Source organism: Onychomys torridus, chromosome 21, assembly GCF_903995425.1.
Source record: "Onychomys torridus chromosome 21, mOncTor1.1, whole genome shotgun sequence".
Classification (NCBI taxonomy): Eukaryota; Metazoa; Chordata; class Mammalia; order Rodentia; family Cricetidae; genus Onychomys; species Onychomys torridus.
The window spans coordinates 2,428,545-2,443,439 of record NC_050463.1 but is presented as its reverse complement, the minus strand read 5'-3'; the positions used below and the strand labels follow the sequence as shown (position 1 = coordinate 2,443,439).

At 64.7% G+C, this 14,895-nt stretch overlaps 2 protein-coding genes across 2 annotated transcripts; both read right to left on the bottom strand.

Moving 5' to 3' along the window:
* Positions 1-255: 255 nt before the first annotated feature.
* On the bottom strand, positions 256-3,194 carry Tbxa2r (thromboxane A2 receptor). The gene is made up of 3 exons (XM_036171451.1): positions 3,135-3,194; positions 1,394-2,212; positions 256-569 (listed from the first exon to the last, which is right to left on the bottom strand). Exons 2-3 carry the CDS (start codon positions 2,162-2,164, stop codon positions 321-323), a joined length of 1,020 nt encoding a protein of 339 aa, XP_036027344.1. The 5' UTR covers positions 2,165-2,212; positions 3,135-3,194; the 3' UTR covers positions 256-320.
* A 3,684-nt stretch (positions 3,195-6,878) lies between these two features.
* On the bottom strand, positions 6,879-12,248 carry Cactin (cactin, spliceosome C complex subunit). Its single transcript, XM_036171447.1, has 10 exons — positions 12,042-12,248; positions 10,073-10,562; positions 9,468-9,563; positions 9,221-9,366; positions 8,928-9,090; positions 8,707-8,821; positions 8,282-8,474; positions 8,037-8,156; positions 7,653-7,933; positions 6,879-7,575 (listed from the first exon to the last, which is right to left on the bottom strand). The coding sequence occupies exons 1-10, from the start codon at positions 12,224-12,226 to the stop codon at positions 7,085-7,087; spliced, it is 2,280 nt and encodes a 759-aa protein (XP_036027340.1). The 5' UTR covers positions 12,227-12,248; the 3' UTR covers positions 6,879-7,084.
* Positions 12,249-14,895: the final 2,647 nt, after the last annotated feature.

Below are 14,895 nucleotides of genomic sequence, written 5' to 3'. Positions count from 1 at the left end.
TATCCAGGCTTCGGCAAGGTTGGGGACGCCCCCATTCTGGGGTCCGGGTCTCGGCTGGTTCCCCAGATCCTCAGGTTGTCCTGAGAGCAACCCCTGCTTCCCATAAGGAGCCTCTCACATGTGACCCGAGCACCTCCTGGACTGGGAGGAGTCTGGGGTTCAGGGCGACATCCCTAGCATCAAGGAGGTATCTTGGGCTGCAGAGGAGTCAACCCTATGCCGATGGCGCCCCTCCTCTAGGCCGCAAAGCGCTCGGGCTCCTGGGATGGGACGGGGGCCCATGGCAGTCGCCAAGGGCAAGGTTTGGGTGACACTGTCCTTCAGGGCCCATTGAGTGAGGCCTGGGCTGGGGGTGGGTGCAAGCACAGAGCCCGGTGCCGGGAACTGAGCCGTGGGTGCAGGCGTCGAAGCACCGACCGGCGAAACAGGATGTAGACCCAGGGGTCCAAGATCTGGTTCCATGTGGCCACACGCAGGTAAATGAGCAGCTGCTGCTCCGTGGCCCTCGACAGCTGCCCGGAGGGGCTCATGACAGGTGGTGTCTGCAGCAAGGTCTGTGTGATGAAGACCTGCAGGAGCAGAGGATTGTGCTGTGTGACCTTGGGGGAGTGGGGCAACCTCTCTGAGCGGCTGCTGCTGCTGCTGCTGCTGCTGCTGCTGCTGGGCCCAGAAGGAGTACAGGCTTTTGGCTCATGTCCTAGCTGGACTGAGGTAGAGAAAGTAAACTTGGGGATCAAGGCAGCGATCAACCCTGAGCCAGGCTCTAGCCTTCTTTTGATCACTTTTCGAGACAAGGGTCTCACTATGCAGCTCGGGCTGGCCTTGAACTCAGAGATCCACCTGCCTCAGCCTCCCCAGGGCTGGGATTAAAGGCGTGCGCCACCACGTTTTATTTTTGGACAGTCTGGCCCAGTTGCCCAGGCTGGCCTGAGACTTAGTCCTGAGTGCCTGGGCCACACGCAAGGTCTCCAGGCCCAGAGCTGGATCTGCTTTGTGTTGGGGAAGCCTGTATACAGTCGGCACATAATAAATGTCTGCTGAAGGAATAAGGAGAGAGAGAGGAGAGAAAGAGGGAGAGAGAGAGAGGGAGGGAGAAGAAAGCAAGGCCTTGTTTGTGCCCATGTTAAACCTCCGGGCCCCCGGGCACCCAGGGGACGTGGCAGGCATCGAGCGGTCCCCCATGCTATCTAGAATGCTTTCCCCAGCATTTTCTATGCGTCCTTCAAAGTCCTGCTCCAGAATACCCAAACCTAAAATCATTTTCCTGTGACACTCAGCAGCTCCTAGAAGCCCGGAGGTCGTGGACCCAGGGCTCCCTCCCCGCCCGCCGTGGCCCGCCGTGGCCCGCCGTGGCCCGCCGTGGCTCAGGTGGGGCTCTGGCCCGGGGACTCACCAGCAGGGGCATCCAGCACGCGGTGGCCACCACCATGATGCCCACCAGCTGCACCATCATCTCCACCTCGCAGTCCCGCGGGCGCTGGCGCGCAGCCTCGCGGCCGTGGTAGACTCGGCAGAGCGTGGCCACACTCACGGTGTTGAGCAGGAAGGACAGACCCACGGACACGCTGCCCAGCAGCGCGAACAGCAGGCCGAAGGCCACGTCGCCGCGCCGCGCCCCGAGCGTCAGGAAGCACCAGGAGCCGGGGTACTGCACGGTGTAGCGGCCGAGCCCCAGCAGCGGCAGCAGCCCCAGCGCCAGGGCCACCAGCCACACCAGCGCCACGGTGGCCCAGGCGCGGCGCCACGTGGCCGACGGGCGCCAGAAGGGCCGCGTGATGCCCACGTAGCGCTCCGAGGCCATGGCGGCGCCCAGGAGCAGCGGGCACAGCCCGAAGAACACCATGGCCACCCCCATGAAGTGGCAGAGGCGGCAGCCGGGGTCGGCGGCCTGCCAGGCGAAGAGCTCCGCGTGCTGCGACACCACGATGGCCCCGGTGACCAGCAGCCCCAGGAAGTCGGTGAGGACCAGGCCGCCCAGGAGGGTGAGGAAGGAGGAGCGCGGCGCCGGCGCCCCGGCCAGCACGCTCAGGGCCAGCAGGTTGGACCCCAGGCCCAGCACGCAGAAGGACGCGGCGAACCACGGCGACGCGATCAGGTGCCGCTCCTGCGGCGTGATGTTCATGGGCCGGAAGCAGGGCCCCGGGGAGCTGCCGTTGGCCCACATGGCGCCCGAGCCTCCTGTGACGAGGAGTCAGCACCCCATCCGGCTCGCCTGGAGAGACGACGACGTGGACTGTCACTGGGCCGATGGCCCGTGGTGAACTCCTATACAGTCCTCCACGCCCTGGGAGCAAATACCCTTTCCTAACTCTACATCCCGTCCCTCCTACTGGGACGCCCTGCGGCCCTGGGTTTGAGTTCTGGTCCCTGCATTCACAGTGTGGCCTCAGCTTCCCCGGCCGTCACCCCTCACCGTTCTGGCCTGGTCTGGTACCTGTCCCGACGCCCGCTCACTGGACCGGCCCTCACCGCTCCTGCCTTTCCACGTCACTTTTATAATAAGAAATGAACTCAGAAGTTCTTGTTCCATTTTGGGAACAAAAAAAATCCCCACAGCCCGACGGGGACACATCCCCGGGGACCACTCCTGCGGGGAGGGGGCAGGGGGGCCCCACCGGGCCACGTCACAGAACCGGGGCTGGACCTGGCGTCTCGGCGAAGACCGTTCAACAACCAGATCCCTCGCAGCACGGGCAGCCTGAGGCAGGAGGATGGCTGTGAGTTTGAGATTAAAAAACAACAAACAAACCCAAGTCCAGACACAGGTGCGCACTCGCCTAATGTCAGTGTCCCTGTGTAGCCCGGGCTGGCCAGCAACTCACAGTGCTCCTCCTGCCTCGGATTTCCCGTGTGAACCACGTTTGGCCTGTTTTCTTTTGTTCACTTACACATGGGGGCGTGCAAGGCGCACATACGGCCCGCCCAGGGCACGCGGAGGTCAGAGGGCGGCCTGCAGGACCTGTCCTCTCCTCTTACCATGTGGGTCTCGAGTCCTCAAGCTTGGCTGCAGTCCCCCTCCCCCCCCCCCCAGCCGCATCGCCAGCCCTTGGCGCCCCCCCCCCCCCTCCAGCCCGTCCCTCCCCCTGGGCTCTAGGGTTTTCACGTCGGTCATTCATTCAGGCTTCAGGATGCACCTGTTCTTGATCCCGTGTCCCCGCAGAGCCTGCTTCCCCTCCAGTGAAGCCAGCTGATGCTGAGAACAATCTCCTCTACTCCTGGCACACAGTAGGTGCTCAATTCACGCAGCCCAGAATGCTTCAGTGGGTACCAACAGCTCCCCTGCCTCGCCGGCCCAGACCACCAACTGGATGGGCCTTCCTGGGCCTGCACCATCCAGAGGAGAAACGGAGGCTCAGAGCGATGGGGGGGGGGGGGGGCTGGTCTCCGTGGCCGGCGCTCCCCCTCAGCGGCCGCCCCCTCCTCTGTCACCGTCCCTCTGTCACACTGGGTCCCTCACATCCGCTGTGCCCCAGGGCAAGCCAGCTCCCTGACCTGCTGGAATTCCGCACCAAGGATGGACGGCGGTTTCCAGTCTCCCCCTGCCACTTGCTTCCTCCCCTGGGGTTCAGGTGATAATGGCAGGCTCAAGTTGCCCAGGCCAGACCCCAGGCAGGCAGAGCCTGGCAGCCTCCTGTGCTGGCCAGCGCCCCCGGGCTGTGGTCCCGGGAGATGGCTCAGCGTCTGGGCCTCTTCAGATTCCGCAGCCTCAGGGCAGGGAGCTCTGGGCCTGGGAAGTGAGGCCTTGGGAGCCTTGCTGTTGTATGCCTGACAACTGTGTAGACTGGGCTAGCCTGGAACTCACCGAGATCCACGCCTCCAGCTCCCCGCTGGGATGACAGGCCCAGGCCGCAGCAGCACCTGGATTAGGGGTCTAGAATTCTCCTGAGCTCCCACCCGGCCCCCCGTGTGCTGGGGATCCTAGAGTCCTCCGGTCCTGAGTCCTGGGGTGTGGGGTGGATGACAGAACCCAGCAAGGGTGGCTCTGCGTTCCTAAGCTCTGTCCCTGCTTTTGGGGGGCGGGCAGTAGTGTTCCGTCAGTGATGGGGCCTCGTCCTGGTTATTTGTGTGCCCTGGGGCTCTGGTCTCCGTTCCTTGAGGCCCAGGCACGGGTGGCCACGTTCCAGCCTCGAGGAATGTGGTGTGTGGCTGGGCTCCGAGGCCCGGGCCCCTCCTCCTCCTCCTCCCAGGCATCTCATCTCCTCAGGCCTTCCCCACCGGGCCTCAGGGCAGCCTGGGCCCTCCACCCAGCCTTAGTTTCCCCGGTCCGATGAATTGCACCCCGTGGCTTTCTGCTTACACCTGGGTGTCCAGAGCTCCTGGGCCAGCGCCTTGACCCCATCTGCTCCCAGAGAGGGTTCGAGGGCTCTGCCAGCACCCCAGACTCCTGGTGTGGATGCCTACACCCTCAGACCCTCAGGGCTCACTACAGGCTGTTCCTCTCCCTCCCACAGGGCCGGGCCACTTCCTGTTTGTGCCGAAGCCCCGGGGGTGCATGTATTACCCCTACTGACACAGGGCCTGGCGGAGGCTCCACCTGGGCCTCAGTTTCCTGGTGTGTTCAATGGAGATGAGGCCTGAGCTCTGAGCTGCTGAGTCTATGCATGTCCCCACGTGCGCGTACACACACACACACACACACACACACCCCGAGTCACCCCAGCTCCATCGCCACCTGAGCATCTTGGCCCGGTCCAGACACGGAACCAGGATACCCATGTGCTACCAAGGGAACTACACTTGTCCAGGCTAGACCACCTGAGTAAAGGCCACACCCCATCCCCTTCAGGGAACTTGGAGACCTGGCTGTTGTCACCCCAGACGTGGCCTCAGCAGAGTGGTTGATGGGGCCAGGCTCCCCAGGTCCTGTGCAGAGCTCACCTGGAGAGTCGGTGTGAAGTCTCCTTAGGGAGGGGAGGGACTCACCCCCGGGGTCAGTACCAGGGTGTCACTGGTGTCCCACAAGCAGAGCAGGCAGCGCCTCTGTGCTTTCCCAGGCCAGGCAGAGAGAGCAGCGAGCAAAGATCTCTGGGGAAACTGAGTCACAGGCCGAGGACAGGCCCCAACAGAGGCCCTGGGTAGATGGCTTAGCGCTGGGGACCCCCAGGGGCACGGGACTGGGGATGTGACAGTGAGGCTGTCTCCCGCCCCGCCCTGTCTCCATCTGTCTTTCTGCCTGTCTGTCTCTCGGCAGCCCCGCCCCTGAGCTGGCCTCGCCCCGCAGCCGGGTGCCGGGCTGGGAACCCGGCAGGGCACAAGGATGACAGACTTGGGTTGTCGACAGGCCAGCGATCCCGGGCCCGTGTGGGAAGGACTGCGCGGCCAGTCGGGGCTGGTCCAGTTGGACCCGGTGTCCAGGCGCCTTCCAGGGTCCTCGGGGGCCACAGGGCTGGAGGGGGCGGTGGGGGCGGGGCACAGTGGGGGAGGCCAGATGCCAGGTTGTCCCCACAGAGATGGAGCAGGCCTGTGAGCCCTTCCCCCGCAGCCGCCTCACTGCACGAAGCCCCGGGGCTGCTGGGGGCTGTGTTGCCCTGAGGGGACATCTGGGCCGGGAGGCAATCTTGGGCCTCTCTGACCTCTGCTCACACACTCAACAGGACAGATCCGGGTGGGGAACAGGATGCCTGGCCCGGCCGTGACCCCAACCCACCCAGTTCCAGTCTGTCCAGGGTCAACCAGACGCCTGTCAGCAGGAAGCCCCCTCCCTGTGGCCCGCCCCCACTCTTCCGTTCTCGCTCCTGGGCCCCCCTCGCTGATCAGCCCTGAGCCCTAACTTGGCTCTGCTCTGGTCAGGCCACGGCCCCAAGGTTGTGCAGCTCTTCTGGAGTTCCTTAGGTTGGACCGCCCTTGTCACCGCAGGCTCCGGTGGCCAGGGCTGCTGAGCAGTTGGTGGGAGTCCCCGTGGGGAGGGCTGGAAGGACTGGGGTTTGCGGACCACCGTGGCGTTCCTCTGGTCTGGGACTCAGGTGCAGGCAGCAATGTTGGATGGGAGGGATGCCTTGTGGAGTTGAGGAAGGGGCTGTGAGGCCGGGCTCCTGACGGGGATGGGCGTGAGGGGCCGCCGACCTCCTTCCCTCTGGAAGGACATGCAGCTGTGTTGTGTCCGCAATGCAGGGGACAGAGCTTGGTATGCGTGGGGAAACTGAGGCAGAGATGTGACGCAAGGACCACACGTGGCTCCTGGCCACACACACTGCTCAAGGCCGGGAGCAGCAGCCAGGCTGCAGCTGGGGTGGCTGTGGGAGGCCAGGCTCAGGATGTACCCCCGCGGCTGTGGCTTCCGCCGGGGCTGGGGCCAGGCTGGGGGTGCCTATTCTTAGCTCTGGACACAGCCAAAGGAAGGAAAGGCTGGAGCAGGAGCCGGAGACAATTTCTGGGACATCAGGACACCCGTGGGGACAGTCTGCATCCTCACCAGGCTCCCCAGTGCCCCAGGGGTCGGGTTCCCTGGGCTGGGCCCTACCAAGTGTCTTCTGCAGGGCAGGGCCTGCTCGTCCCCTCTGGGCACCTCAGGGTCTCCCAAGGCCAGGAGAAACTGAGGCACCACACGCTGTGCACTGTGCACACACCCAAGTAACTCCTAAGCTCAAATGCTCCCGCTCTGCCCAACTCAGGCCTGGGGGCGGGGAAGGGGGGAGGAATGACGGGCGCTGCTGGCTGCATGGCTGGGGTGACGCTCTGCAGCAGATCTGGGATGCAGAGAGGCATCCTTGGTGGCCACTGGGTGCAAACCAGGACCCGATGGTGGTGACGGCTACATGTTCCCAGACGTTGGTGGTCTAGGGTTCAGGAAGGCGGAGCAGAGTCCTGACCTTCCCGGAGCCATCTGGGTGTGGTGTCTGCGCTGTGGCCGCAGCTGTGACTCAGACACGAAGCCATTCTAGAATAGGCTTTCTATTAAACGTATCAAAACCACATGGGGTCCCCGGGCAGAACACGTCCCTGGAAACAAGGTCCCCCACCTAAAGCGGCCTTTCTGGAGACCGTCACAATCCTGTCCGGGCCGGCTGGGCCGCGGCCGGCAGTGTTGCTGGACGCCGAGGGCCCGGCCCGGCACTGGAGCCGTCCGGGCAGCCCCACACGGGCGTCACCGGCGGTAGCGGTAGCGCTTGAAGTGGAACCAGAGCTGGAAGATGCCGTTGGCGAACTGGCAGCGGAAGCCGTGGCGGTGCGAGTACTCCCACTCGCGGCTCACGATCTTGAAGGCGATGTCCTCGTAGGGCGGCCCGGCGTGGAAGCGCAGGATGGCGAAGTCGCGGTTGTCGGCGCAGGCCTCCAGGAAGTACTCAGGCGTGGCGCGCTTGCGGATGAGGTCGGGGTAGAAGATGTTGAACTTGTAGCCCTGCACGATCTTGGGCGGCGGGTTGTCGAAGTCGTAGTGCGTCTGGTTGTACTTGTTCCACTCGAAGCCCGTGTGCACGCGGTTGAAGAAGCGCGGCTTGCGCGGCCGGTACTTGTCGGCCCACAGGTAGGCGCGGCCGCCCAGCGGCATCTCCGCGCTGAACTGCGCCTCGTCCTGCCCCATGCCCTCGCGCGCACGCTGGAAGAAGATGTCCTCGGCACTCTCGCTGGCGTCGCCTGTGGGGCGGAGGGGTCAGCGCGGTCCCCGTCCCCCGTCCCCCCCTCCCGCCTCCGGCCGCCCCGTCGGTCCCCACCTGTGGCCTGGAGCTGCTGGCGGGACAGCTGCAGGCGCTGCAGGTCCTCGTGCGGCTCCAGCACGTGCGCGTCCAGCGGCAGCTCGTGGGCCGAGAGCAGGCGCGGGCTGTAGCGGCCGGCGTCGTAGTCGGCCAGGCTCTGCTGGATCAGGTCCTCCTCCATCAGCACCGCCTCGCCCTCCGCCGCCTCCTCCGCCGCCTCCCCGGGGGCCGGAGCCGCCTCGGCCTCTGCGGGCTCCACCGAGGGCCCAGGGCTGGGGGTTGGCTCCTCGGGCTCGGGGCTGCGGGAGGCAGAGAGGGTGAGGCCACAGGTGGGACGCAGGCCTGGCAGTGTCCACCCCTTTGCGGGCCCCCCACCTGCCGGACCCCGGGGGGGCCCCTTACCTGTGGGTGGCCGTGGGCTCCGACTTGAGAATGGGGAACAGCGGCTCGCTCTCCACCCCCTGCTCCTGCTTCAGCTTGAACAGCTTTTGTCGCAGAACATCCTGGTGGCGCTCACGCAGCCTGGGGGACAGGAGGGTGGTCACCATCCCAGTCCCCAGGCAGGATGCATTCCCTGTGGCCCCAGGCCAGCAGTCAGCAGGCACGGCGGGACAGACAGGACGGAGGGACACGGGATGGAGGCTCACCTGGCCCTGGCCATGTGTGCACGCAGCTGCTGCAGCAGGCTCTCCCAGTAGCCCATGTCCAGGTTGGGGCCCCCAGCTCGGATTTTGCCCTCGATGCCCTGGAAGATGACCTGCAGCTGGTTGTAGGTCTTGCCCTTGAACACCGACTGCACGTCAGAGCTGACCGAGGCGTTGACCCCCTCACGGCGCTCACCTGCAAGGTGGGGCTGTTCAGAGTGGGCTTGGGTCCCACTGCCCCACCCTGCTGGTGCTCCCTGCCTGCACTCCGGCCGGCCTGCCTGGGGAGGCGCTGGAGTCCCAGCCGCCAGGAAGCAGTGGACCCTCTGGATATCAACTGCCCTGGCTGAAGCCCCGGGCTCTGCAGGCAGGAGAACGGCTGACCCGTGGCAGCCCAGCACCCAGCAGCCCCCAGACAGGCTGCTCACCTGGGCCCTTGCCCGAGGCCTCCAGCTTGCGGAGCTTGGCGATCTCGTCCTCCGTGATGGTCGTCATGTCCCTCCAGAAGTCCACATTCTTACCCTGTTCCAGCTCCATGTACACCTGGGGGCGGGCCGAGAGGGAGGAGCAGGAGGGGAGGGTGAGGCCAGGAGGGCAGGGCCGCAGTGGGGGCGGAGGGGTCACTGCTGCTCGCTGAGGTGGGTGGTACCTGGATGTCCTCCAGCAGGTCCTCCATGTCGGCCACAGTGAGGCCGTTGAGGAAGGTGTAGGGCTCGTGCATCTCCACGGCCAGGTCGTCGTCCTCTGCGCTGATGTACTTGGCCAGCAGGTCGATGGGCTTGGCCCGCCCGTCTCGGATGCGGATCTTGGAACTGGGGAGGGGATGGGCCGCAGGGTCAGGCCCAGAGCTCGGCATGAGGGCAGCTGACTCTGCCCCCCACTCTTAGGAGGACCGCCGAGGGTCTGCCGCCTCCCGAGCCCACAGTCCCGCTGGAGGCGCACCGCAGCTTGGCCTGCCGCAGGTGGAAGCTGTCCTCCTGCTCCTCCCAGGTCTTGAAGTGCTCGGCCTCCTTCTCCCGCTGCAGCAGCTCCAGCTCCTGCTCCCGCATGGCCTTCTCGCGCTCCCGCTCCAGCCGCAGCTGCTTTACCTGGGGCGGCGCAGAGGCACATGGTGAGGGCCCAGCACACCTCACCCCAGGGCCAGACTGGAGCCCGTCCGGCCCGCCGTCCGGCCCGCCCGCCGGCCCACCTTCTGCAGCTCCAGTCGGTTATCCTCCTGGATCCTCTTGTTCCTTTCCTTCAGCTCCTTCTCCTCCAGGTGGCTGATACCCTTCTTCTCCAGCGCCTGCAGAGGAGCAGCCACACCCACTCAGCCTCACAGTCTGCCATGCTGGCACGGGAGACAGCCGAGTGCCCAGAAGCGGCCCTGTGTGCTCACAGGCTAGACTGGTGAGGGCCGCCCGGGACCCCAGGGTCCAGGGTAGGGGTTCCTGGGGTCGGCTCCTCTCCCAAATGCAGCCCTGGATCCCTGCCTGTCACCTAACAGCTGTGGTCTTGTCATTCACATGTTTTCTCATGATGCCTCGGTGGGCACCCTGCAGCTGGGCACCCTGCAGGTGGTGTGGGCCGCCTCTCAGTCCCCGCTGTCTCCAGGGCTGGGGGTGGGGGGGTGGGTGGTGGCAGAGCTGAGCCTGGAGCCTGCCAGGTAGTATCTGGGAGGCACAGTGTGTGGGGTCTCCAGGGGCCAGCATGGCCTCCCGGAAGAAGGGCTGAAGGAACAGCAGCAGAGGCCCAGGGGCAGGAAGGCTCCCTCTCAGGACAACACGGCACCTGGCCGCTTAGGGCGGCGCCCACCTTGTTCCAGATGAAGGTGCCCAGCAGGTTGTTGTCTCCGAAGGGGTTGTCTGTGTTGGTGTACCCCATGTACTCCTCTCCCCAGCCCATCTTCTCGCGCTTCTTGCGCTCCTTAGCTTCCTTCTTGGCCAGCCGCCGCGCACGCTTCTCCTCAGGCGTCTCGAAGGCCTTGAGCAGCTCTTCCTGATGCCTCCGCTCCTCACGCAGCCGCAGGCGCTCCTGCAGGCTCTGCTGCTGGCTCAGGGCCAGGGCAGCCGCCCCAGGGCTCGGCGAGCGTCTCGGGGATTCCGAGCTAGATGCTGATGCCCCCGGAGACCATGAGCGCCGGCGACTGTGCCGGGCCCAGGAGCCCCATGCCCGCTCCTCACCCGAGTCCGACCGTGACCGTGAGGACTGGTCCTGTGCGTGCCATCGGGGTGGCCGAGGGCTCCGGCTTCGCCTCCCAGACCTCTGCCGCCGCCGCTGCCGCCGGTCTCCCTCCGAATCCGACCTATGGGGAGGGCACACCGAGGCAAGGCCTCCTCAACACCAGCTGCAGCTGGGGCTCCGCTCTAGGTGTCGAGGTCACGACCAACACACTGAGATCACACGTCTTGCCGTCTCACCAGCCTGTGGATCACACTGATCCCCACACAAACTAGGCTGCCCACAGAGTACGGCCGGACAAGCCTCAGGCCTAAAAGAAACCGCGCTGGAGGGGGCTGAAGGTGGAATTTGAGGTGTGAGTATCTTTCTGTTTTTCAGTTTTTTCCAGGTTGTGTAGAACTGTAGACCAGGCTGACATCAAACTCACACAAACAGAAATCTGCCTGTGTTGCAATTAAGACTGAGGAAATGGGGGTGGAATGCTGGGCATCGACAGAAGTCCTGGGGCGGGGACAGACGGGGCTGACCACCTCCCAGGTACCCAAGGTGGGCAAACCAGCTGGGGGGTACTTATGTTGGCCCTATGAACACAGAGGAAGGCGGAGACTGGTTTATTTAACTATCATCTTTACGTTCCTCTGTCTAGGGGGTCTCCCTCTACAGCCCAGGCTGGCCACCAAAGTCCAGAAACGCCCTTGCCTGTCTCTTAGGTGCTGGGGTTACTGGTGTGTACCGTACCATCAAGTCCTGCTGAGATGACAGGTCGAAGGAATGAGGCCCAGTGGATGGCTTCTCTGACATCCCGGGAACCATGAAAGAGGAAAAAGCACCACCAGGTAATATTTTGAGGACGTGAGTTCGAATCCCGAGCACCCACAAAAAAAAAAAGTTGGACGTGGCTGTTTGAGCAACCCCAGCATGGATGGTGTCCCGGTTAGTCTTTCGTGGACTTGAGGCAAACAAACTACAGCCGTTTGAGAGAAGATGGCTCCAGCTGACCAAAAGGACTTAGCTACAGAGAAACACACACTCCTTTTTTTGAGGGGGGTTGAGGGGTTCGAGACAGGGTTTCTCTGTGTACCCTGGCTGTTCTGCAACTCTGTAGACCAGGCTGGCCTCGAACTCAGAGATCCGGCGGCCTCTGGGACTAACGGGGTGCGCCACCACCGCCCGGCTAGAATACCTGAACTACTACTGTCAACCGAGAGCCCGCGGCCCGCAGTCCGGGCCGCACAGTGACTTCCGGGCCAGCCTGGGTTGTAGGGAAGGGCGAGTGGGGTCACGTCAGTCCTCTGCCCGGCCCCCGCCGCCCCCGCCGCCTGCACGCCCCCCGGCCCCCGCCGCCTGCACGCCCCCCGGCCCCCGCCGCCTGCACGCCCCCCGCCGCCTGCACGCCCCCCGGCCCCCGCCGCCTGCACGCCCCCCGGCCCCCCGGCCCCCGCCGCCTGCACGCCCCCCGGCCCCCGCCGCCTGCACGCCCCCCGGCCCCCGCCGCCTGCACGCCCCCCGGCTCCCCCGGCCCCCGCCGCTCCCCGCCCCCCGGCTCCCCCGGCCCCGGCTCACTCGCACTAAAGCTATCGTCCCGCCGCCCCCGGCCGCTCACCTGCGCCCCCGGCTGCGCCGCCTGCGTTCGCGCCGCCCGTCGCGCTCCCGGCGCCGGCGGCTGCTCCGTCCATGGCTCCCGCTGCGGCTGCGGCTGCGGCTCCCGCTGCGGCTGCGGCTGCGGCTCCGCTGTCTCCGACCCCTGCGCCCCGCGGACCGCGAGCGCGAGCGAGTGTCACGACCCATTTGGCGGTGGGCGCCGCGCACGCGCTGACGTAAACAACCAGGGGGCTTGGCGCCGGGGGCTTTCCTTCGCCGCGGCGCGCTCGGGGCTGCCCAGAGTGCGCCTGGTTCCGGAGAGCCACTTAATCTCTGCCTCGGACTCCGGGGACGCAACAACCCGGGATATCTCCTGGGTTTTCAAGTCTGGCATGCATGAAGGACTCCGACAGGGTCGCCGTCCGAGCAAGCGGGGCGAACCTCCATTCGGGCAGTGAGAGAGACTGGCCCGAGGTGGAGGGGGTCCTCGCGCCCTAGGGAGCCTGGGAAATCAGGGCCGAGTGTGCCGGTGCTTGGGGAGGCGGAACCAAGAGGAGGCGGTTACAAGGCGGAAGAGGAGTCCGAGTGGGCGGTGCCAGAGAAATAGGGACCTGCATGGGGCGGGGCCTAGGGGGCGGAACCTAGAAGAAATTATAGGAAAGAAGGGGAGAGGGAGTGGGCGGGGCTGACGGAGATTGACAGTCGTGGATCTGGAGCCAGGCTAGGGGGTGGGGGAAATCCGGCAGAACAGGGCGGGTCCTGGGAAGGAACCGGAGAGAGGCGGCTATGGGAGCGGGGATGGGCGGGATCTGGTAAACCACGTTGACAGGCGTAGATCAGGGGGCGTGGCGGGCCAATCAGGACCCGAGGGGGCGGAAACGAGGAGGCGGAGCCAGGCTAGCCGGGCTGAGGCCGAGCAACCAGGAACTGTGAATGAGAATGAACCGGAAGTGGGGCCTCAGTGGGCGGGGCCTGGGACGCAAGATTGACAGGTGTCGATGAGGGCGGGACTGATGAACCCAGAAAGGGCGCATAGTGCTCCGCCCGGAAGAAGGGCGTGGCTAACGCGGGCGGGGCTGATGGGCGCGGAGCCTGGGTAGGTCTGAAAACTGAAAGCCCCAGCCCGGGAGGCGGTTCGAGGCCAGCCTGGGAACGTGGCGGGCCCGCGCCCAGGAAGCCCTGGGCACGCGGAAGGAAGGCGTCGGAGGCCGGCTGTTGATACCCGATTTATTAGAGATCTCAAAAAGGGGACTGTGGCGGGTGGGGCGGAACCGGGCTGCATACGGATGCCGGCCACGGCCAGCAGCGGCTGTACCGGGGACTGCCTCGCCCGAAGAGTAAGACACACGAGGTTTGCGGCTTTCCGAACGGACTCGGCAATAAAAACAGGGCGGATGAGGGCGTGCGATGCGATGATTGCTAACCACCGGGGAGGTGCGGGCGGGCGGGCGGCAGGGTGCGGACAGTACCGTGCCAAGGGACCCCACGGGGAGGGCATATTGCACTGAGGTTGTTGTGGGGCTGGACAGGGGAGTCGCTGGGATGGCTGGGGGACAGAGGCGGGCCGAGGACTCCAGCCTTGGAGCTGCTGCTGGTCCTTACAGTACAGTTCACACGCCGTCCACAGTGGGGCGATAGAGCCATTGGAGAGAACCGGGGTAGAGGATGGGAGTCACAAAGTTATTTACAGATTCTTTTTTGAGAGGGTCTCATGTAGCCCAGGACAGCCTCCAACTGGATCTATAGACAAGGATGGAACCCAGGGCTCACGCTGCTGGGTAAGGTCTGCCCAAGGAGCAGTAGGCCAGCCCTGGGATTTTTTTTCCCCTCTTTTCTTTCTCTTTTGGTCTCTTGAGACAAGATTTCACTCTGTAGTCCCGCCTAGCCTGGAACTTGCCACAATCCTCCTGCCTTACCTTTCCAAGCGTCGGGATGACAGGTGTGACACAATGCCTGCCCGGAGGGTTTTGTGCAAGGCCTTTGCAGCCTGAGTCAACTCATTCAGTGGCTCACCACATGGGTGTTCACTTGCCACTTGCAGGTCCCCAAACAACAGGACTCCCATCAGCAAGCAGTGCAGACCTTTGGATGGGCCCTGAGACTTAACACAAACGTGGAACTGTGGGGAGGTCCAGAGCTGGCACCTGCCCATCACGTCCACTGCGGGCCCCCATGAGCACACAGGCAAGGGTCTGATCCCGGGCTCCACACCCTTTCTTGCCACAAAGGCAATCCACACCTGCAGGATGGGCTGTATCACAATCCTCAGTGCCTCTACTCGTCCACTGTGGTCCCTGCAAACCAGCCAGGTCCTGACTTCTGTGTCCCTGAAGGAACAAGCCAGGGGCCCATGGGGCTGACCTAAGGCTGTGCTGGAGCTGCAGCCTGGCTTTCAGAATGTTCCAGCTTGACTCTTTCGACAGGAACACCATGGGTGGAGCATCCATGGAGCAGGGACTCAGGGGACTGTTCCCAACACACTACTTCCCACAAGTCCCACGTGGGTGTGGGTGGGGTCTCCCTGGTGTCACTCTGGAGCCTGGCCTTGCTCTTCTCAGGGCAGGATCTACTCTGAAGAGGAGTTCCGGAGAGTCGAAGGGAACCACGCCCTCAACTCAGGACTTCAGGACTTCACGGGGATGGGAGGCAGACAACAGAGCCACTCCCAGTCAGCGCCAGGTTTGATTGTGACCGCAGGACATTCGTGCTCGGGGACACCCTTCCCGTGGCGGTAAAGAGATGCAGAAAGTCCACGGGGCATGGCTAGTTCCGGTCTGCTCAGGTCCAAACCTGAGGTGACGGAGGGGCTCTGCTGAGGCAGCAATGGTGGCCTCATCCAACTCAGGAGCACAGGTCTGGGATGGCAAGCACAGGCT

Bases quoted from the DNA above. Each gene is read 5' to 3' on its own strand.
- Cactin (XM_036171447.1), bottom strand. From the start codon at position 12,226: ATGGGTCGTGACACTCGCTCGCGCTCGCGGTCCGCGGGGCGCAGGGGT. The intron at 9,367-9,467 runs GTGGGCCGGCGG...GCGCCGCCCCAG, and splicing joins ACCGACTGGAGCTGCAGAAG to GTAAAGCAGCTGCGGCTGGA. The intron at 8,157-8,281 runs GTGAGCCTCCAT...CCTGTCCCCCAG, and splicing joins GCACACATGGCCAGGGCCAG to GCTGCGTGAGCGCCACCAGG.
- Tbxa2r (XM_036171451.1), bottom strand. From the start codon at position 2,164: ATGTGGGCCAACGGCAGCTCCCCGGGGCCCTGCTTCCGGCCCATGAAC. The intron at 570-1,393 runs GTGAGTCCCCGG...CTGCTCCTGCAG, and splicing joins CGTGCTGGATGCCCCTGCTG to GTCTTCATCACACAGACCTT.